This window comes from Balearica regulorum, chromosome 1 (assembly GCF_011004875.1).
Source record: "Balearica regulorum gibbericeps isolate bBalReg1 chromosome 1, bBalReg1.pri, whole genome shotgun sequence".
NCBI lineage: Eukaryota > Metazoa > Chordata > Aves > Gruiformes > Gruidae > Balearica > Balearica regulorum.
Window position 1 is genome coordinate 218600710 of NC_046184.1, and position 22474 is coordinate 218623183.

At 60.6% G+C, this 22474-nt stretch overlaps 1 protein-coding gene and 1 long non-coding RNA gene across 2 annotated transcripts; both read right to left on the reverse strand.

Annotated features, from left to right (window-relative positions):
• Positions 1-1133: 1133 nt before the first annotated feature.
• LOC142599990 (uncharacterized) lies at positions 1134-22116 on the reverse strand. The gene is made up of 3 exons (XR_012833478.1): positions 21943-22116; positions 21048-21680; positions 1134-1311 (listed from the first exon to the last, which is right to left on the reverse strand). It is a non-coding gene; the product is annotated as an uncharacterized LOC142599990 (long non-coding RNA).
• Positions 1380-8380, reverse strand: LOC104634841 (sodium-dependent proline transporter-like). Its single transcript, XM_075742748.1, has 14 exons — positions 8028-8380; positions 6304-6435; positions 5895-6043; positions 5637-5686; positions 5288-5426; positions 5074-5208; positions 4860-4963; positions 4556-4680; positions 4266-4378; positions 3808-3942; positions 3498-3597; positions 2911-3029; positions 2498-2671; positions 1380-2235 (listed from the first exon to the last, which is right to left on the reverse strand). The coding sequence occupies exons 1-14, from the start codon at positions 8218-8220 to the stop codon at positions 2110-2112; spliced, it is 1794 nt and encodes a 597-aa protein (XP_075598863.1). The 5' UTR covers positions 8221-8380; the 3' UTR covers positions 1380-2109.
• Positions 22117-22474: the final 358 nt, after the last annotated feature.

Genomic DNA, 22474 nt, shown 5'->3' on the forward strand with positions numbered 1-22474 from the left:
TTCTGCCTCTTCCAACTTTTGCACAGGCTGTACGGAAGGTTGGGGAGGTGGGAGTCCACGGGTGAGCATGTGGAGCAGGGCCGGCTGCTCCCTGCTCGGCTCTCGGGGTGACTGGGTGCGAGCGTTCGGGCAAGCTGCCTCACGGACGTCACATCGGTTCTCTCCTTGTTTCTAGGAGCCACTTTCCTATACCACAGCACCCATCGCTGCAACGGTTGGGAGGGGAAATCCCTGTTTGTGCGCTCTTGATAAGCAAGAGCAAGTAGAATGCCCTCGCGAGGGAGGGCTCTGCCCGTGCTGGTACTTGTGCATCCAGGAGCTCTGCCCGCAGCCTGCCCCTGACCTGCTGCCGCGTGTGCCGGAGGCGGCTGCAGCCCGCTGGATTTCTGCGGTGGGACCGGGCAGCCCATCCAGCAGGTCGTTTTTGTTTCACAGATGGTAGGTAGACAATTACACTGTTGCTTTGAGATAAGTGAAAAATGCCTCGCAATGACTAAGTGCCTGCATTTCCCTGTGGCTGCTCCGAGGTGGCACACGGAGGGGGGACACCGCACTCAGCCCCCAGGGTCGGGGCTGCTGCCACAGGCATCCCACCGCCACGGGCAGGGCGCGCTCGGAGCGGCTTGGCCCCCCAGGAGCAGGGCTGGTGGCGGTGGGGCCCTGGGAGCGGGGGCTGCCCGGGCGGGAGCCGGGGTCCCGGCGGTGCTGCTTGTGGTGGTGGAGACCTGCCAATGCTTCTGGAGAAGGGGTTGGGGATCCACCAAACGGCAACTGTTGACGCATCTGCCAACTCTTGGTTTTTGGGGTTTTTTTTGGTCATTTCATAAAACTTTTAAATCCAATAAAGCATGTAGTCTATTTTATGAGTGGATGTCTGCTGCTCTCTCCTTCCTGCCCTTCCCAGGCTGCAGCGTGGGGGTCCCATCTGGGGGTGGGGGCAGGGGGTTCCTCCTGCCGGTGGGGGGGGTGAGCTCCCTGGGGACCGTGTCCCCAGCAGCCAGCCTGGCTACCCCACCATACATACCCACGTACATCACCCAGCAGAAGCACGGGGAGGGCGCAGCTGTCCCAGTGCTGGGCTGGAGATCTGCGGCCTGGCAGCACATGGGCTGCGCGCAGGGGGGGACGTGGCAGGATCAGGCCCGTCCCAAAGGAGCTGCACCCAGACCCCGCCGGGCTCCAGTGTGTCCGCGGGGCATTTGGCGCAGCCCTGCCGAGGGACACCGGCAGCCTGCGCAGCGGCAGCACCCAGCCTGGATGGTGGCATGGATCTGTCCCTGCTTGTGCTGGGTGTACGTCCAGCACACTCACCTCCGCAGGCACCAGCACACATGAGAACATGTGCCCAGCCTGGCCAGTAGAGCACAGCAACATCGCTCTGGAAAATGGAGCTTTATTGCAGCAGCCGCCAACGCATCGTGCGCTCGCAGCTGCCTGATGCTGCAAACACAGCCTGGAGCTCCTCCAGTCCCGCTTGCCTGCGCTGTGCTGCTCCCCGGCCTGGGATGGGCAAGCGGGGACCTGCCCGGGGCTGGGGGCTTGGAATCTGCTGCTGGGCCAGCCCAGCCCACCAGCACAGCAGTACCGGCCGTGCTGGAGCCGCTGGCCCCGAGTGCTCCTTGGGAGGCAGCCAGCAGGGCCCAGAGCCCACCCTGGGGTCAGCGTGCCATTCCCACCCCCGCGGTGGGCTCGGCCAGCCTGGCCCCTGCACAAGGCGGCTGCAGGTGGCAGAGACGCTGCCGGCAGCCTGCCCCAACAGGAGAGTGCTGGGTTGGGGCCAGGGACACACTCAGCCACCCCAAACCCCTCCAACGAGAGGTGACAACTGCCCAGAGGCAAGCGAAGGGCTGGAGCGCAGCCCGGGCAGCCGGTCCTGCTCACAGAGAGTCCCCTAGAAACACCTCTGGAGTGTGCAGAACGTTTCCAGGAACAAGAGTTAAAATACGCGCTGGGATCAGTGGGTACCATCTGCCGGGATGGGTGGCTGTGACGGCACAAGGGGAGCCACGTGCACCAGCAGCCAGCCCCTGGGCGGGTGTCCCCATCGCCGGTGGGTCCCATCTTCCTGGGGGTCTCTGAGTGAGGTCGTGGGGTGCCCTGGGGCCAGCATCAGTCCTCACTGCTGCCGTGGGATGGTGCAGTGCTGATGGCCGACATGTACATGACATCTCTGGCCATGTCCCGGGTGGCAGCGGTCCTCCAGGAGTCGAGGGGCTGGGTGGCTTTCTGGAAGCGCTGTGGGTGGGAGAGGGTGATCAGGGGCTGCCCCGAGCCCCCTGCGGGGCAGAGGGCAGTGTCGCTGCAGGAAGGGGCAGCAGTGGGCACAGACCCCACCTCTTGCCCCGGCCCTGCGGCTCCAGCCCTTCCTCTCTCTTGGGGAAGGGACAACATCGCCCCCGCTCCGTCGCTGGCCTCTCCCGCCCCGTCCCCAGCACCGGGGCAGCCCCTGCTCTGCCCCCACCCCGTCCCCATGCCCCATCCCACCTCGCACACTCACGTTGCTCAGCGTCCCCGACTCGCGGCACAGGGCCACGACGGCCCAGAGTGGGATCGGCAGGCAGGTGAGGACGCCCATGCAGATGCCCAGGCTCGTGCCCCAGGTGGGGAAATCGTTGATGTCATAGTACAGGGGCACGTTGTACGTGTCCAGGGAGGCGCAGATGAGCGTGATCTGAAGGGCAGAGTAGGCAGGAGTGAGGTGACGCTGCAGCACTGCCTGGCCCCAGGTACCCCGAGGGCCGCCCCAAACCCCGTCCAGCAGCCACAGAGCTGCTCAGGAGGGTGCGGGGACAGGGGCAGCCGTGCTCCAAACCCAGCAAGAGCTGCCCCTCTCAGAGGGGAGGGAGAGTTGGAGGGAGAGGAGCTCTTCTCCCCTCAACCTCCAGCCCCAGGTGGGTGCTCGGTGCTCACCAGCAGCAGGCAGGGCGTAAAGAAGATCCAGCACACCTTGAAGTAGTTCAGCATGTGGCTGTACCAGGCCGGGCACCGGCGGATCATGTCCATGATGTCCTGGCAGAACTGCTTCAGGCCTGCAGGCCCCCCGCGAGAGGGTCACTGCTGGGACCCTGCCCGCCCCAGAACGGCCCTGCCGGGTGCACCCGCACTGGGGCACCAACGACAGCCCTGTGCCGGGGTGCTGAACATCCACCAGGCTTTGGTGGATGGAGAGGAAATGACATCCCCCGAACACAGGGAAAATTGCACCTCGGCTGTGCACGGTCTCCTTGCAGGGCTGGGCAGCAGGATGGGGGTACCACCCTGCCCACCCCGCGGGGCTCCAGGCTGCCCACAGCTGCAGATGCACCCTACAGAGCCTGGCCAGGGTTTGCCACGAGCCCCAGGAATGCCAACCCAGCCTTGGCAGCGGGGTAGCCAGGGGCTGTCCTGTGCTGTAAACAGCCTGCGGCAGTGCCCAGGGCCAGCAGCACCACAGCCCCGAGCTGGCTGCACCCCACCAAACCCCCCAGAGCACCCCTGGAGCCGCCCATTCCTCTCACCGTAGCAGAAGGTGATGCCCAGGCACATGGAGAGGCTGATGATGATCCGCCCAAAGCCAGTGCTGTACTTGTCAATGAGCATGAACCAGAAGATGCCTCCCTGTCAGGCGGTGAGGGACGGGGTCAGCAGGGCTCGAGGCAGCGGGTGGGTGCTGGGCACCCCATGCCATAGCCAGCATCGATGCCAGGGCCCACGCACAGCCCTCTGTCCTCCCACTGGAGGGGAGAGGAGGCCGATCCCCATCCTTCACCCTGGCATCACCGTGAGGGTGCTGGGTGCCGCTGGGTGGGGGTGCAGGGGACCCCATACCTGGGTGACCAGCAGGAGCCCCAGCAGGTAGAAGGAGGTGCAGAGAGCACCCAGCAACACTGTCTTCCTCCTCTGGTCACGCAGGGCTGGGAACCTGTTCAGGATGGCTGTGGCGATGCCCCCAATGGCCCTGAACTGAGGGAAGGGGGCTGTCAGTTGTGGGGACGTCCTGGTCCCTGCCTCCCCCGGCCTGGGCGCAGAGGATGGTCCTCACAGAGGGGACTTTGCGGGGCACTGTCCCCATGTGCCTCCCCATCCCTGTGATACCTGCGCACCTGGAGAAACCCATGCCCAGTGCCAGCCCCACATGCATGTGGCCACGCATCCCCCACCCCAGCACCATCCTCATGCTCCTGGCCCATGCACGTCATGCCGTCTGCGTGCCTCAGACGGGGTGTACCTGGCACCCCATGGCCAGGCATGAGGCAGGACATGGGGGTGCCCGAGGTGACAATCACCAAAGTGTCTACTCCTCGCATGGAGAGCATCAGGAAGAAGAGGATGGACCAGAACAGGGAGCCAGGCAGCAGGGAGAAGGCTTCAGGGAACGCCACGAATACCAGCCCGGGGCCTGTAGGGTGAGTCAAAGGGAAGGGTGAAAGGTCATGCTGCCATGAGATGAGCTAATTCCAGCAAGCTGGTATCCAGGCTGGATGTGATCTCAGCTGCAGCCCTGTGGCCCTGTCCCTGCGCAGGGCACCAGGATGTTCTCTAGCATGACACAAGTGCTCCCTCCCTGAGCCCATACCTAAGTCAGCAATGCTGTCCACAGGGACTTGTTTCCTCCAGGCCATGTGCCCCAGCACTGAGAAGATGGCAAAGCCGGTGAAGAAGCTGGTGCAGCAGTTCCCAATGGCGATGATCAAGGCGTTCCTGTCGGGGAGAGTGTCACAGCCCCATGGCTGTGGGGTGAGGATGGAGACAGGGGCATCCCGATGGGCCACGGGGCTTGGACCTCCCCATCACCGCCCTGCTCCTTCCCAGGTGCAACCGTGGGGCTGCCCCAACAGCCCACGCCCCATGCACCCCTCATGCCCCCACGCATTGCTCACCGGATGACGTTGTTCTCAAACTTGTTCTGGGATGCCATGGATACAAGCCCCCCCAGCCCGATGCTCAGGGAGTAGATGACCTGTGAGGCCGCGTCACTCCACACCTGGGGGACAACACGACAGTGTGGGGGGCTGCAGGACTGCCCAGCCCACCTGCCCTGCACCCCCAGCTGTGGGGATTGCTGCTATCAGGGACCCCCTGGCCCCGGCTTACCTGGGCGCTCTGCAGCCTGCTCCAGTCCGAGGACAGGTAGAAGTGGATGCCATCGAGGGAGCCATCCAGCGTGGCCCCATGGATGATGAGGATGAGGATGATCAGGTAGGGGAAGGTGGCCGTGAAGTACACTCCCTGTGCAAGGCACGGATCAGTTCAGACCCAGTCCACCGGCGTTACAGCCCCCCTGCAGCCCCCCCGTGCTGCCCCTCACCTTGCCCAAGCTGCGGATGTCCTTCAGCATACAGAGGAAGACCAAGACCCAGGCCATCAGCAGGCACAGGGCGAGGGGCCACTGCACAGTGCCAGGGTCCCCGAGGCTGGAGCTGTGCGTCACCCCCAGCACCTGCTCGCTACAGCACGGGGTCGCGGGTCAGTGGGACAGGGGACGCGAGGCACCCTCGTCACCTCCGCAGTGTCCTTGCCCACCCCTCCGGCATCACCCACCACTGCCCGCGGGGGCTCAGCCCCAGCCCCCCAGGACCAGGGGAGATGGGGCCGGGCCCAGACCCCGGGCACGGGCCAAGGGAGGCACACATCGATGCTGCCACACAGGGACTTACTTCCAGAAAACCTCGCTGGCGCTCACCCTGCTGGTGCTCCCCGACGTGTTCTGCAATACAGAGTCCCAGCAGGTCACCATCACCGTCCCCACCGTCCCTCCTGGCCCTGGCCCCATCCCCAGCCTGACCCCCCTCTTCTGCTGCAGGCAAAGCTTCTCCCAAGACAAACCGCCTGCCGGGTCCTCGTGCGGCGCCTGGCCCCGCAGCATCCCACCCTGGGACCGGGCCCCGCTACGCTGCCCGCCCGGGGCCACCGACCTGGCAGAGGTCTGCGTTCCTGGGGGCATCGCAGGACCAGGGCAGGGGGCTCTGGAAGGAGGAGACCAGGTAGTAGATAGCCCAGGCGACGATGACATTGTAGTAGAGGGACACCAGGGAGGCGATGATCAACATGGCAATGCCAATGCCTGCATGAGGAGAGGGGCTGCTGTGGGGGCAGGCAGGGGCCTGACCACATCCCACAGACCGCTGGCCCCGGCACGGGTCCAAGGGGCCACAGAGGCAGCAGGAGACCTGCCCGGCGCTGCCCTGGGACTCGGGGTGCAGGCTGGGGCCTCACCAAGGGGGTGTCCCAGCCCCCGTGCCCACCTGCACCCCTTCCCACAGCCCAGACGGCCCCAGCGGCTGCGGGGCAGGAAGGAGAGGGGTCCTCAGCCCCCAGCCCCACCTTTCAGGAGCGGGCAGCACTTCCAGACAGTGATGGGCCCCGCGGCCCCGTACTGGCCCAAGCTCAGCTCCATCAGGAAGACGGGCAGCCCCATGACGAGCAGCATGATGAAGTAGAGGATGAGGAAGACACCTGGGAGGAGAGGAGCAGCGGGTTGGGGGGATGGCCGGCACCAGTCCGGGCTCCCCAAAGGACAGATGTCAGTTGGTCGGACTTGTGCGGAGACACGTGTCCTGGCAGGATGCAGCGGAGCAGGGAAAGCTCCTGGGGGCTGCTGGCTCCATCCTGGGGGCCATCCCCAGCAGACGAGTTCCCCGTGAGCCCCACAGCGGGGGCCGGAGCTGGGAGCTGGTGGGATCCTGCTGGCCCTGGCTTGGAATGGGTGGTGGGACCAGCGCTGGGGTGCAGCCAGGGATGCTGCACTGGTGCTCAGGGCCATGGGATACTCAGGGCCCTGGGGTGTGCCCACAGCAGATCCCCGTGTTTCCCCTGACAATACACTGACACCTCCGTCTTTACACAGCTTGTCCCACCAGCAGCCTTCCTGCTCCTTCCAGCCTCAGCCAGGCCAAAGTTGTGCTGGAAAAGGACATTTTCCAGGGGAGAAATCACTGTTTCCCAGCTGGCAGCCAGCTGCAGCCTGAGCCCATCCTCTCCTGCTCACAAAGCTCCGGTGCAGTGATCTCCGTTCCCCACAACAGAGCAGCTCACCAGCCAGGTCTGTATTCAAACCCCAGTCCCTTGCTGCCTGGCTGGACAGACCAGATGTGGGGCTGCCTGCTCGTTAGCCCAGCACTCATTAGCGCAGAACTGGGGGAGCGTGCTGCCTCCACATCTGCTGTGTCCCCTGCCAGGGAATCACCTTCCAGCTCTGGCAGAGGTTAGTGTGGCTCAGCCTGGGGAGGAGGGGACCATCATGGGTTTAAAGCCCCAGCAGCACATCGGGAGCTCCTGCGTGGCTGTTGGCAGAGGCTGGGAGCGAGGGGTGATGGTGCCACGGTCCCACTGGCTCCCTGGAGGCATCGTGCATGGGGGCGGGGGGGTGGGGGTGGCACAGGGATCGGCTTCCTCATCCCCCATGGGTGCCACGGGCAGCGTGGGCCCTTCACGGCCAGCTGGGCAGCAGTGACATCCAGTGGCGAGCACACCGATCACAGCACCCGGCCGAAGGACACGGGGATCGAGGTGCTGCAATGCGATGTACCCCGCAAGGCTCCCGCAGCACTGCCCATCTCCTGCCCGTCCCGTCCTGGAGGGAGCACCTGGCTTTGGGCATGCGTGTCCCTCTGAAGTGCAGGCAGCCCTGCCCGCAGGCAGCCGTGCTGGGGAGAGGGCCTGGGGAGCGAGGGGCGAGTGATGGGTGGTGGGAGCACCGGGAGCGGGAGGCTCGGGGTGTCCTGCACGCCCACAGTCACTGCAGCACGGGAAAAGTCTGGTGTCCTCCACAGCCGTGCCAAAGGCGGCCGTGATAGGGGAGACTGTGGTGGGTGGGGATGGCTGCATCTGTGTCCCCAGACCCCGGATTAAAGTGGTGGTGTCCAGGTGGGCAACACAAGACCCCGACTCCCGCCAGCACCCATGTTTGCTGTCCTGGAGAGCACAGCCCCCGTGCACCGTCACGCTGGCCCTCCCCAGCCCCCCGTGCTCCTGGCCTCCATCCCAGAGAAGCGAGCAGTGCCCGCGTGCTCGGGGAAGGGAGCTGTGTGCCCGCAGCAGACACTCACCTCCTCCGTTGCGGTAACACAGGTAGGGAAAGCGCCAGAAGTTGCTCAGCCCCATGCAGTAGCCCAGGCAGGACAGCAGGAAGTTGCACTTGCCGGCCCAGGTCTCCCGGCGCGGGCTGGGCTCCAGAACCTCAGGCTGGGGCTGGGCTCCTGGGCAGGGCTGGCTGGTGGGGGTGGCGGTCGGACCCTCCATCTGGAAGGTGTTGACCTGCGGAGGGGAACAAAGCGTCAGGAACCGCTGGCCGCAGCTTGCAAACCCCGCAGGGCTCCTGGGCAGGGCTGGGCACGGCCAAGCTCTCCCTGAAGAAGCATCTGGTTGCCAAAGGGGTTTTGGGGCTCGCCCCGTGTAAGGCTCTGATAACAAGTGAGTGTCACAAACAGTCGTCTTGGACGAGAGAGTGTCGACCAAGAACAGAACTGCGGAGGCAAGATACCGTCTTGTGAGTCCATCACCCTGTTCCTGAAACATGCAGGCAACACCATCTATCTCCTGTGCCTGCGTGCCCGTGAGGGGTCATTGCTCGGTCCGCTCCAAAAGCAGGGGACAGTGAGCCCCCCAACACCCCCACAACCCACCGACTCATGTCTAGAACATTCCTGAACCTTCCTGAGCACATGCTGTGCCTGCTCAGTGGTGACGAACCCCCGCCTACGGGACAGACACGTTGGGTTATAAAAAGGGGAAACATAAGTTTTCGGAGCGCGCCCGCCACTAGAGGACGACAGCTACGAGCAGAGACCATCGCTGGATCCAAGGGTGGTGCTATCTTTTCTCTTTTCTTTCTTTCTCTCTTTCTTTCTTTTCCTCTCCGCCACTCTCTTTGTCTCTAACTTCATTTTCGGCACATTAGGGTAACACCGTTACAAGTTTTGCTAGCCGCTACCATTGTAGTTCAGCTGAGTTTCAGTAAATTTGTGATTTGTTTGAACCTCTCAAGTAATTGTCATTACTCCCAACTACCGCGCAGAGAATTAAAAAGTTAACCTCACCCGGGACACCCTGAACCCGCCCAGCGGGCAGCCTGCGGTGGCCCGTGCTCCCCGGAGCTCCGTGCTCCTCCCCAGGCTCCAGGAGACAGGAGCAGGCTTGGGCAGAGCCCAGCCCAAACCCCCTGGCAGGTTTGATCCAGCAGATCCTCCCGTAGCGGGAAAGCCAGCCTCTGGTGGTTCCCTGCTGCCCGTGATGGATTTTCATCTCTGCTCTGTCTCAGACACCTGGGACTACCTAAACACAGACACTGCCTGGGTTGGCACCCTGGCACCCAGCCCTGCGGCGGGTAGATGAAGGTGGGTGCAGGGCACCCAGGATTTTCCTAATATCTAATCTAAACCTCCCCTTGCACAACTGGAGACCATTTCCTCTTGTCCTTTGGGTAGTTACTTGGGAGAAGAGACCAACACCCACCTCACCCCAACCTCCTTTGAGGTAGCTGTAGAGAGGGATCAGGTCTCCCCTCAGCCTCCTCTAGGCTCAACAACCCCAGTTCCCTCAGCCACTCCTCATCAGACTTGTGCTCCAGATCCTTCCCCACTTCGTTGCCCTTCTCTGCACACGCTCCAGCACCTCAGTGTCCTTCTTGGAGTGAGGGGCCCAAAACAGAACACAGCACTCGAGGTGCGGCCTCACCAGAGCTGCGTACAGGGGCACAATCGCTTCCCTGCTCCTGCTGGCCACACCATTGCTGATCCAAGCCAGGTTGCTGTTGGCCTTCTTGGCCACCTGGGCACACTGCTGGCTCGTGTTCAGCTGACTGTCAAACAGCACACCCAGGTCCTTTTCCTCCGGGCAGCTTTCCAGCCACTCTGCCCCAAGCCTGTAGCGTTGCCTGGGGTTGGTGTGACCCAAGTGCTGGACCCGGCACTTGGCCTTGTTAAACCTCACACAGCTGGCCTCAGCCCATCAATCCAGCCTGTCCAGATCCCTCTGCAGAGCCTTCCTACCCTCAAGCAGATGGAAAATCCCGCCCCATTTGGTATCATCTGTAAACTTACTAAGGGCACACTCCATCCCCTCCTCCAGATCATTAATAAAGATATTAAAAAAGACCGGCCCCAAGACAGAGCCCTGGGGAACACCGCTTCTGACCGGCCAACAATTGGATTTATCTCCGTTCAGCACAACTCTCTGGGCTCGGCCTTACAGCCAGTTCTTTACCCAGCGAAGAGTGCACCTGTCTAGGCATGACTATGGACGACAGTCTAGCCGTGCCAGAGGGAGCACCTAGGCCAGAAAGGCCCACACCCCGTATCGTGACCACCCCACAAAGAAGACAAGGCAGGTTATAGTTGTAGGGACTCCCTTCGGAGGGGCACAGAGGGCCCGACATGCAGGGCAGGCCCTCCTCTCAGAGACATCTGCTGCCTCCCCGGGGCCCGTGTTAAGGCCATGACGAGGAAACTCCCCGGCCTGGTACGGCCCTCTGACTACTGCCCACTGCTGCTCCTCCATGTGGGTCGGGACAAAGCTGCGACACATAATGCAAAAGCGATCAAAAGGGACTTCAGGCTCTTGGGACGGTCACTGCGGGGACCTGGAGCACAGGTAATATTCTCCTCCCTCCTTCCAGTTGAGGGCAGCGACGTTGGGAGCCATAAACACATGGCTCCGTGGCTGGTGTCACCGCCACACCTTTGGGTTCTTTGACAATGGGATGGCCTACAGGGCACCAGGCTTGATGAACTCGGATGGGATTCACCTCTCTCAAAGGGGGAAGAGGATCTTTGCCCAGGAAGTAGCGGGACTAGTCGACAGAGCTTTAAACTAGGCTCCAAGGGGGACCTGATGAGATGTACCCGCAGGTCCTGAGGGAACTGGTCGATGGAGTTGCCAGGCCACTCGCCATCATATTTGAGAAGTCCTGGCAGTCTCGCAAAGTTCCCACAGACTGGAAAAGGGGAAAAATAACCCCCATTTTTAAAAAAGGGGAAAAAGGAAGACCCAGGGAACTACAGGCTGGTCAGTCTCACCTCTGTACCTGGCAAGATCATGGAGGAGATCCTCCTGGAAAATAGGCTCAGGCACACGGAGAATAAGGAGGTGATTGGTGACAGCCAACATGGCTTCACTAAGAGCAAATCGTGCCTAATCCCTAATGGGATTACAGCATTGGTGGACAAGGGAAGAGAAGGCTCTGGGGAGACCTCAATCCAGCCCTCCAGTACTTAAAGGGGCCTACAGAAAAGATGAGGAGGGACTGTTTATCAAGGACTGTAGTGATAGGACAAGGGGGAATGGGTTTAAGCTGCAGGAGGGTAGATTTAGATTAGATGTTAGGAAGAAATGCTTCCATGTGAGGGTGGGGAGGCCCTGGCACAGGTTGCCCAGAGAGGTTGTGGCTGCCCCTGGCTCCCTGGCAGTGTTCAAGGCCAGGTTGGATGGGGCTTTGGGCAAGCTGGGCTAGTGGAGGGTGTCCATGCCCATGCAGGGGGGTTGGAACTAGATGGGCTTTGAGGTCCCTTCCCACCCTAATCAGTCTGGTATTCTATGATTCTATGGTTGGAAATGGGTGGGAGTGATAACTGCATCAACTGCCTGTCGGGCTGTGTGGCTCCTATAAACACAGTGGGCATCCCCACGCTGCGCTTGCCAGTCAGTTCTGGGAGCACAGACAGCTTTGATGCGGTGCAGATTTGAGGCAGTGCCCGCTCGGCCGATGGCATAGTTAACCTGCACCTTTGTTTCAACCACCAACAGATGATGGGGAGCTGATACCTGGGACCTTGCAGGAAGGCACATGGTGCTGCTCGCCCTGGTTTCTGGAGAAAACACGCTCATGGGGTGCTGGCACCCCTGGGCCATGATCCCCTCGCATCAGGTGCCCGGAGGGAGCTGTGCTGCGCCCGTGGACTTTGCACAAGAGCAGACATGGTGGTGTCCTGGGACTGCATGCGGCCAAGAAACTGTTGCCTCTGAACAGCCCCAAAATGTCTGTGTGTCAGTGGAGCCTGGCCAGCACTCCTGCCTGCCGCAAGGCACGTCTCCTGCCGGCTGCTCTGCTGCCCACAGCCCCAGGAGAAAGGGATGGGGCTGGGGAACGTGCTGGATTTCAGGGTTTCTGAAGCCTCTGGAGACCGTGGAGATGGATGAGCATTTTCCACACGGCTGGGGTCTGCAGATCCCCCAGTCACACTGCTGGACCCTCTGGCCCGGAGCTGGGGAGGGTCCCCTCTCTCTCTTGCTAATCCTCTTCTCTCCAGGCAGCCCGACCTTGCTGGGCAGGGTGGGTCGGATCTGTCCTGCAGGGACCTGGGGAAAGCTGCAGCCCAGGTGGCAGAGGGGACCTGCAGGGAAGGACCGTGTGGCGGGAGCAGGCAGGGCGCAGGGAGCGTGCTTCGTCCTGGGGAGGAGAGGAGGTGGCAGCGGGGTGGGACACAGGACCAGCACAGTGGCAGCACCATATTTGGCAACACACCATCTGAAGTCTCAGGGCGCTGGGCATTCGGGGTGCTGAGGGGTGCTCAGCCCCTCACAGAGCCCTTGTCAGGACTGGTCAGGTTTCTCTCTCTCTGCTTGTGCTGTGGCCCAGCTTTTCCTTAGCCCGAGCAGCACACCTGAGCCTGGTGGCCTGGGACAGCACATTTGTCTTGGGGAGATGCTGCTGTCGGGAGATGGCTGGAGGGACCAGACCGCTCTGTGTCCCAGGCACGACTCCAGCTCTGCGGGATGATTTGGGGGATCCTCGCTCATTAGTTGGCAGGGCTCATCAAGAGGGCTTTAAACTATATTCGAATGGGGGAGGGGATATAACCAGGCTCACCAGAGAGGAGCCTAGGGGTGATATGCCAATGTTGGTGGTGAAATCAAAAGCCCAGCTCAAGCGCATCTATGCCAATGCACGCAGCATGGGCAACAAACAGGAGGAGCTGGAAGCCTTTGTGCAGCAGGGTGGCTATGACTTAGTCGCCATCAAAGAAACATGGTGGGATGACTCTCATGACTGGAGTGCTGCAATGGCTGGCTATAAGCTCTTCAGAAGGGATAGGCATGGAAGGAGAGGGGATGGGGTGGCTCTGTATGTTAGGGAGTGTTTTGATTGTATAGAGCTCGACAATAAGGTGGTGATAAGGTCGAGTGCTTATGGGTAAGGATGAAAGGGAAGGCCATCAAGGCAGGTACCTCACTGGGCATCTGTTACAGACCACCCACCCAGGATGAAAAGGCAGATGAAGCATTCTACAAGTGGCTGGCACAAGTCTCACAATCATAGAATGTCCTGAGTTGGAAGGGACCCATAAGGATCATCGAGTCCAACTCCTGGCTCCACACAGGACCAGCCAAATCACAGCATATGACTGAGAGCGTTATCCAGACGCTTCTTGAACTCAATCAAGCTCGGTGCTGTGACCACTTCCCTGGGGAGCCTCTTCCAGTGCCCGACCACCCTCTCAGTGAAGAACCTTTTCCTGATATCCAACCTCAACCTCCCCAGTCGCAGCTTTATGCTGTTCCCTCGGGCTCTATCACTGGTCACCAGAGGGAGGAGATCAGCACCTGCTCCCTTGCTCCCCCTCATGAGGAAGTTGTAGGCCGCGATGAGGTCTCCCCTCAGTCTCCTCTTCTCTAGGCTGAACAAACCAAGGGACTTCAGCCTCTCCCCATGCGTCTTTCCCTCTAGACCCCTTCACCATTTTTGTTGCCCTCCTTTGGACACTCTCCAATAGTTTGATGTCCTTTTTGTACTGTGGCGCCCAAAGCTGCACGCAGTACTCGAGGTGAGGCCGCACCAGCGCAGTGTAGAATGGGACAATCCCTTCCCTAGACCAGCTAGCAATGCCATGCTTGATGCACCCCAGGGTACGGTTGGCCTTCCTGGCAGCCTGGGCACGCTGTTGACTCATGTTCAACTCGCTGTCGACCAAGACCCCCAAGTCCCTTTCAGCATGGCTGCTCTCCAGCATCTCATCGCCCAGTCTGTATGTATAGCCAGGGTTGCCCCTTCCCAGGTGCAGAATCCAGCACTTGCCCTTGTTAAACCTCATGCGGTTGGTGATTGCCCAGTTCTCCAGTCTGTCCAGATCTCTCTGCAAGGCCTCTCCATCCTCGACGGAATCAACAGCTCCTCCCAATTTGGTGTCATCCGCAAACTTGCTCACAACACCTTCTAGTCCTACATCCAAGTATATTTATGCAAACATTAAAGAGGAGTGGCCCTAAAATGGAGCCCTGGGGAACCCCAATTGTGACTGGCTGCCCGCCTGACGTAACCCCGATTACCATAACTCTTTGGGCCCGACCTGTCAGCCAGTTGCTCACCCATCGCACTATGTTTTTGTCAAACTGTATGCTGGACATTTTCTCCAGAAGGATACTGTGAGAGACAGTATCGAAAGCTTTACTGAAATCTAAAAAAATGACATCAACTGGCTTGCCTTGGTCAACTAGACGGGTGACCTTGTTGTAAAAGGCAACTAAGTTTGTTAAACAGGCCCTTCCTCTCACAAACCCCTATTGGCTGTGACCAATGACTGCGTTGTCCGTCAGGTGTTTTTGGATAACTCCCAGCATAATTTTCTCCACAATTTTACCAGGCACTGAAGTGAGACTGACAGGCCTGTAATTACCAGGCTCTTCTTTCTTGCCCTTCTTGAAGACTGGAACAACGCTTGCCAGCTTCCAGTCAACTGGGACCTCTCCAGATTCCCAAGACCATTGAAAAACAGTTGAGAGAGGTCTCGCAATGACATCAGCCAGCTCTCTGAGCACCCTGGGATGAATCCCATTGGGGCCCATGGACTTGTATGCATCCAGGTGGAGCAGCAAGTCCTGCACAATTTCGGGGTCAGCTGGGAGTTTATCATTACCGCAGTCACGGTCCTCCAACTTGGGGCAACTGGGGTCCCAGAGCCCGTCATCAGTGTTGAAGACAGAGGCAAAAAAGGCATTAAACATCTCTGCTTTGTCTATGTCCCTGTTTGTAAGGTGACCGTTCTCATCGAGTAACAAGCCAATATTCTCTCTGGTCCTTCTTTAGTATTAACGTACTTAAAAAAGCCCTTTTTATTGTCCCCCACAGCACTGGCCAGTTTCAACTCTAACTGAGCTTTGGCCGCACTAATTTTCTCCCTACAAAGGCGAGCAGCATCCCTGTAGTCCTCCCACGTTGCCTGACCCTGCTTCCAGCAGGCATACACTTTCTTCTTCCGCCTAAGCTCTAGAAGAAGGTCCCTGTTCAGCCAAGCCGGCCTTCTGCCCCGCCTGCTTGACTTGCAGCATTTTGGAATCTCCTGTTCCTGAGCTCTTAGGAGGTGGCCCTTAAAACGTGACCAGCACTGATGGATCCCGATGCCTTCAAGAGCAGTTTCCCAGGGGACCTGACTGACTAGTTCCCTGAGCAGCCTGAAGTCTGCTCTCCCCATATCCAGGGTTGAAGTTTTGGTGGCAGTTTTCCTCCTATAATTGATGCAGTTATCACCCCCATCCACTTCCAGTCATAGAATCATAGAATCCCAGACTGGTTTGGGTGGGAAGAGACCTCAAAGCACGTCTAGTTCCAACCCCCCTGCCATGGGCAGGGACACCCTCCACTAGCCCAGCTTGCCCAAAGCCCCATCCAGCCTGGCCTTGAACACTTACAGGGAGCTGGGGGCAGCCACAACCTCTCTGGGCAATCTTAGCCAGGTCCTCCCCACTTTCACAGGGAAGAATTTCTTCCTAACATCTCATCTAAATCTACCCTCTTTTAGCTTAAACCCATTCCCCCTTGTCCTATCACTACACTCCCTGATGATCAGTCCCTCCCCATCTTTCCTGTAGGCCCCTTTAGGGACTGAAGGGCTGTAATTAGGTCTCCTTGGAGCCTTCTCTTCTCCAGGCTGACCAATCCCATCTCTCTCAGCCTGTCCTCTCTCAGCCTGTCCTGAGCTTTTCATCAATCAACACACCCACGTCCTTCTCCTCAAGGCTGCTCTCAATCCATTCTACGCTCAGCCTGTAGCTGTGCTTGGGATTGCGCCGATCCACGTGCAGGACCTTGCTCTTGCCCTTCTTTGAACTTCTCATGGTTATATGGTCCCACCTCTCCAGCCTGTCAAGGTCCCTCTGAATGGCATCCCTTCCCTCTGGTGTGTTGACCACACCACACAGCTTGGTGTCGTCAGAAAACTTGCTGAGGGTGCACTCAATCCTGCTGTCCATGTCGCCAACAAAGATGTTGAACACTGCCGGTCCCAGTACCGACCCCTGAGGAACGCGCCTCGTCACTGGTGTCCACTTGTACGTTGAGCCATAGACCACAGCTCTCTGAGTGCGACCATCCAGCCAAGGCCTTACCCACCGAGTGGTCCATCCATCAAATCCATGTCTCTCCAGTTTAGAGACAAGGATGTCATGTGGGACAGTGCCAAATGCTTTGCACAAGTCCAGGTAGGTGATGTCTGTTGCTCTTCCCTTGTCCACCAACACTGTAACTGGCCCATCGTAGAAGGCCACGAAATTTGTCAGGTGTGTTTTGCTGTTAGTGAAGCCATGTTGGCTGTTACCAATCACCTCCTTATTTTCCATGTGTCTGAGCCTAGTTTCCAGGAGGATCTGCTCCATGATCTTGCCAGGTACGGAGGTGAGACTGACCAGCCTGAAGTTCCCTGGGTTTCCCTTCTTAAAAATGGGGGTTATGTTTCCAATTTCACCATCAGTGGGAACTTTGCTGGACTGCCAGGACTTCTCAAATATGATGGAGAGTGGCCTGGCAACTCCATCGACCAGTTCCCTCAGGACGTGCGGATGCATCTCATCAGGTCCCCCTTGGAGCCTAGTTTAAAGCTCTGTCGACTAGCCCCGCTACTTCCTGGGCAAAGATCCTCTTCCCCCTTTGAGAGAGGTGAATCCCATCCGAGTTCATCAAGCCTGGTGCCATGTAGGCCGTCCCATTGTCAAAGAACCCAAAGGTGTGGCGGTGACACCAGCCACGGAGCCGTGTGTTTATGGACTGTGTCTGCCTGTTCCTCCCAACGTTGCTGCCCTCAACTGGAAGGAGGGAGGAGAATATTACCTGTGCTCCAGATGCCCACAGTGACCGTCCCAAGAGACTGAAGTCCCTTTTGATCACTTTTGCATTATGTGTCGCAGCTTCGTCCCCACCCACATGGAGGAGCAGCAGTGGGCAGTAGTCAGAGGGCCGTACCAGGCCGGGGAGATTCCTTGTCACGGCCTTAACACAGGCCCCGGGGAGGCAGCAGATGTCTCTGAGAGGAGGGCCTGCCCTGCATGTCGGGCCCTCTGTGCCCCTCCGAAGGGAGTCCCTACAACTATAACCCGCCTTGTCTTCTTTGTGGGGTGGTCACGATACGGGGTGCGGCCCTTTCTGGCCTAGGTGCTCCCTCTGGCATGGCTAGACTGTCGTCCATATCCTCCATAAAACATATCATGTTCCCAGCTATTTGTGGAGGAAATAAACCTCTGACAGCACGTGTTCAGCACCGACTGGCCACGCAGCGTCTCTCTTGACAGCAGCTCAGCACACGCACGCGATGGCTTCTGCCAGCCTTTCTCGAGAGAGGTGACACAACGAGTGGCCTGGCAGAAATTCCCCCTTTGCAGGTGTGTTAAGCACTGACATGGACCAGAAACGTTCAGGAGGAGTACGAGGCTGCGCTGGACGGGTTTGGTTCTGAGCAGGGCTGAGCAGGGCACAGAGACCCACGTCCTGGGGGCGTCTGCGCCAGGAGCAACAGGGGCCAAGGAACCGGTGAGCATCTCCCGTCTCTTCTCACACCCTTTTGCTTCTCCTCCTCTTTGCTCCTTTCCTCTCCATCCACCTTTCCCATTCTGTACGACCTGCTTCCAGCCGGTGCAGACCCTGAGTAAGAGGCAAGGGCCGGGTCCCCTCACAGCCCCCCTGCCTGCCTTCCTGTGTGCCTGCCTGCAGCGGGGATTGTTTTGCCCTGCCTGCTGGGTAGCTGGCACCGGGCTGGACGAACTCCCCCTCTCCAGGGTGCCACCGCAGTCATTCTGCTGGCACTCGTACGGAGGAGCAGAACCGGGGGGCAAGGTGGCAGGAGGGGGGCGGGTGTCTGCCCTGCTCCGGCTCCCTGGGGGCTCACTGCAAGCCACCAGTGCAGGACAGGGCTGCTTCGAGGGGGTTCCCTGCCTGCACCGCTGGCCACTCTCAGCTGCTGCATCCGAAGAAGTTGATGATGGTGAACCACGGCATGGAGAAGTCCTCCAGCCTGGGGGAGATCAGCCACCCGACAGCCGGCAAGCACAGCCACTCGGATTCCTCCCGGTCCCGCAGCCCCAGCTCCACCGACCCCGACACCCCCTCCCCCATCTCTGACTGCCGGCCCAGCAGCGCCAAGAGCACCCGCATCCCGCAGCTGGCCGCCAAGAAGACCCCAGGGGACGAGGACAGCAGCCTGACGGGCGATGAGGTTGACCTCGGCCAGAGCAAGAAAAAGTTCCCCCTAAAGATCTTCAAGAAGCTCAAGAAGTAGAGAGGGAGTGGGAAGAGGAAACCCACCCAGGAGCGCGACCCGCTGGGACCGGGGGGCGGCCGTGCATCGGGAACGCGGCGTACCTGTCTGATGCGGACCCCGCGGGCTCGGGTGCTGGCCAGCGCCCGCCGCCCTCCCCTGCGCACCCTGCCTTTCTGAGTCACCTCATCTAGCACTGGCAGCGGGAGGAGCTATTTCAACTTATTTCTTTCCTGATCTCTGAGGCAAGAAAAGACGACGACCGCTCCCCCACAAGAGAACAGCCGCCCTTTCTCCCCTTCCGACTGCTGCAGTCCCTGGCTTTGCTGTGCATGGCTTCCAGTTACTCCTGCCTCTGCTCAGCCACACGGCATGTGGGTTTGGTTTCAATGTGTGGTGTAGGTTTGGGGGGTTTTTTTATTTTTATTTTTTTTTGGTCCTTCTGCCTCTTCCAACTTTTGCACAGGCTGTACGGAAGGTTGGGGAGGTGGGAGTCCACGGGGGAGTGTGTGGAGCGGGGCTGGCTGCTCCCTGCTCGGCTCTCGGGGTGACTGGGTGCGAGCATTCGGGCAAGCTGCCTCATGGACGTCACATCGGTTCTCTCCTTGTTTCTAGGAGCCACTTTCCTATACCACAGTGCCCATCGCTGCAACGGTTGGGAGGGGAAATCCCTGTTTGTGCGTTCTTGATAAGCAAGAGCAAGTAGAATGCCCTCGCGAGGGAGGGCTCTGCCCGTGCTGGTACTTGTGCATCCAGGAGCTCTGCCCGCAGCCGGCCCTTGACCTGCTGCCGCGTGTGCCGGAGGCGGCTGCAGCCCGCTGGATTTCTGCGGTGGGACGGGGCTGCCCACCCAGCTACTCTGCCCGGCCGGCCATGGCGCTGCCGAGGCTCGTGCTGGGTCGGAAGCTGGCGGAGCAGCACCAGTGTCTGTACGCAGTGAGGGGTTCGGTGCTGGGGTGCAGGAGCCCCCGGCCACCCCTGTCTTGACTCCCGGGGCCCCTAGACCTGCCTGGGGGAGCCGGGCTGGAGGCAGCTCCTCCGAGCCCAGATGTGTCCTGGGGAGCTGGCGGGGCAAGGAGCAGGGACCCTGGTGCTGGAGGAGCCCTGAGGGAAGGGCCGTCCCCAAGGGGCTTGGTGCAGAGCTGGGTCGAGCTGCTACTTCCACAGCAAGAGGAGGGGGCTCCCAGTGTGCAAGGCCGGGGTGAGGGAGTGAGGCACAGCAGGGCTCTCCTTGGCCAGGGACATGCAGGCTGTGATGGGGGGTGGCAGGAGCCTGAAAAGGTCGTCCCCCATCCTGCCCTCAGCCCCTGAAGCAGGCTGGGTCCCGGGGGCTCTGTGCCCCCCCTAAGTAGCGAGGGGATGCAGGCAGGGATGGAGGAGCCTCAGCCAGGCCCCCGCTGCCCTTAGAGGCCTAAAGTGCGGCAACTGTGAACGCATCTGCCAACTCTGGTGGGTTTTGGGGTGGTTTTTTTTTTGTTATTTCATAAAACTTTTAAACCCAATAAAGCATGTAGTTTATTTTATGAGCCAGCATCTGCTGCTCTCTTCTTCCTGCACTTCCCAGTCTGCAGTGTGGAGGTCCCATCTGGGGGGGTGGGGCAGGGGGTGCCTGCTGGTGCAGGGGGGACTCCCTGGGGACCGTGTCCCCAGCAGCCAGACCGGCTCCCCCAGCCTGTCCTGTAGACAGCAGGGACAGACGGACAACCCGGCTCTCCCCCACCTGCCCCCCTGCGCTGCGACCCTGCGATCCCCGGGCGTGAGCAGAGGCCTCTCCCGCAGGGTCCAGATCAGGCACTTCTGCTCAGCGACAAAAATAACCCGGTGCCGCCCGGGTCGCTGCAGCGGTGCTGGGCCATGGTGTGAGCTGCTGGTGCTGCCCTGTTTCTTCTGCTGGGGGACAGCCTCATCCCGCCAACGCAGCTGTAAGCCATACATCACCCATACATCACCCATGCACCATCCCCACATCACCTGTACATCACCCGTGTACATCACCCACACATCACCTGTACGTCATCTGTACATCACCCACACATCAACTGGCAGGAGCACAGCAAGGGTGCAGCTGCCCTGGTGCCAGCCAGGCTGGAGACCCGCAGGAAGGACAGACGGTCGCTGGGATCAGGTGAAAAACACTTCCCCGGGGCCCCTCAGCTTCCCTGGCAAGGAACCAGCTGCTGACCTGGCCCAGGGCAACCTCAGACCCTGCCAAAGCCTCTCCCCACTCACGCCCCTCTACTCCCACAGCCGAAGCCTCCCATGGTCCTCCCATGCCACTGGGCAGCCCAGTGCTGAGCCTGAGGGGAGCAGGATGAGGCCCTGTGGGCTGGGACCCCGCAGCCAGGCAGCATGGGGGTGCGCCCAGGTGAGGGTGCAGCAGGATCAGGCCCATCCCAAAGGAGCTGCACACAGACCCCACCAGGGTCTGGTGTGGCGGTGGGGGAGTCGGTGCAGCCCCGGTGAGGGATGCTGCCAGACTGCACAGCAGCAGCACCCGGCCTGGATGTTGGCATGGATCTGTCCCTGCTTGTGCTGCACGACAGCCGCAGCACAGCCCGGGGGGGTGGTGGCACCCTGCAGTGTGGGGGCGAGCGGGGCGCCCGGCACATGCACCTCTGCAGGCACCGGCATGTGTAGGAACATCCCCAGCATGGAGCCCACCCCGGGGGTCAGCGTGCCATTCCCACCCCCGCGGTGGGCTCGGCCAGCCTGGCCCCTGCACAAGGCGGCTGCAGGTGGCAGAGACGCTGCCGGCAGCCTGCTCCGCCAGGAGAGTGCTGGGTCGGGGCCAGGGACGCACGCAGCCACCCCAAACCCCTCCAACGAGAGGTGACAACTGCCCAGAGGCAAGCGAAGGGCTGGAGCACAGCCCGGGCAGCCGGTCCTGCTCACAGAGAGTCCCCTAGAAATACCTCTGGAGTGTGCAGAACGTTTCCAGGATCAAGAGTTAAAATACGCGCTGGGATCAGTGGGTACCATCTGCCGGGATGGGTGGCTGTGACGGCACAAGGGGAGCCACGTGCACCAGCAGCCAGCCCCTGGGCGGGTGTCCCCATCGCCGGCAGGTCCCGTCATCCTGGGGGTCTCTGAGCGAGGTCGTGGGGTGCCCTGGGGCCAGCATCAGTCCTCGCTACTGCCGTGGGATGGTGTAGTGCTGATGGCCGACATGTACATGACATCTCTGGCCATGTCCCGGGTGGCAGTGGTCCTCCAGGAGTCGAGGGGCTGGGTGGCTTTCTGGAAGCGCTGTGGGTGGGAGAGGGTGATCAGCGGCTGCCCCGAGCTCCCTGCAGGGCAGAGGGCAGTGTCAACATGGGAAGGGGCAGCAGTGGGCACAGACCCCACCTCTTGCCCCGGCCCTGCGGCTCCAGCCCTTCCTCTCTCTTGGGGAAGGGACAACATCGCCCCCGCTCCGTCGCTGGCCTCTCCCGCCCCATCCCCAGCACCGGGGCAGCCCCTGCTCTGCCCCCACCCCGTCCCCATGCCCCATCCCACCTCGCACACTCACGTTGCTCAGCGTCCCCGACTCGCGGCACAGGGCCACGACGGCCCAGAGTGGGATCGGCAGGCAGGTGAGGACGCCCATGCAGATGCCCAGGCTCATGCCCCAGGTGGGGAACTCGTAGATGCCATAGTACAGGTGCACGCTGTACGTGTCCAGGAAGGAGCAGATGAGTGTGATCTGAAGGGCAGAGCAGGCAGGAGTGACGTGACGTTGCGGCACTGCCTGGCCCCAGGGGGACCCCCAGGGCCGCCCCAAACCCTGTCCAGCAGCCACAGAGCTGCTCAGGAGGGTGCCGGGACAGGGGCAGCCCACCGCCAAACCTAAAACCATGGTTTATAGAAATGGTGGTGTTGGACTTGGTGATCTTAGAGGTCTTTTGCAACATTAGGGTTATATGATTCCGTGATTCTATGATCCTTCTGTCCTTCCCAGGGCGGCAGGACCTATGCCCATGAAGGCTAGTGCTGGAGGAAGTGATCGCAGCCCCAAACCCTGCCGTCACCTTGCAGCTCCCTGTGGCACTGCTGGCCATGCC

Excerpts from the sequence above, each read along its gene's own strand:
- LOC104634841 (XM_075742748.1), bottom strand. The coding sequence starts at position 8,220 with ATGGAGGGTCCGACCGCCACCCCCACCAGCCAGCCCTGCCCAGGAGCC. Across the intron at positions 5,209-5,287 it reads ACATCCGCAGCTTGGGCAAG|GGAGTGTACTTCACGGCCAC; the intron begins GTGAGGGGCAGC and ends TGCCTTGCACAG. Across the intron at positions 3,030-3,497 it reads GGGCATCACCTTCTGCTACG|GCCTGAAGCAGTTCTGCCAG; the intron begins GTGAGAGGAATG and ends GGGGGCCTGCAG.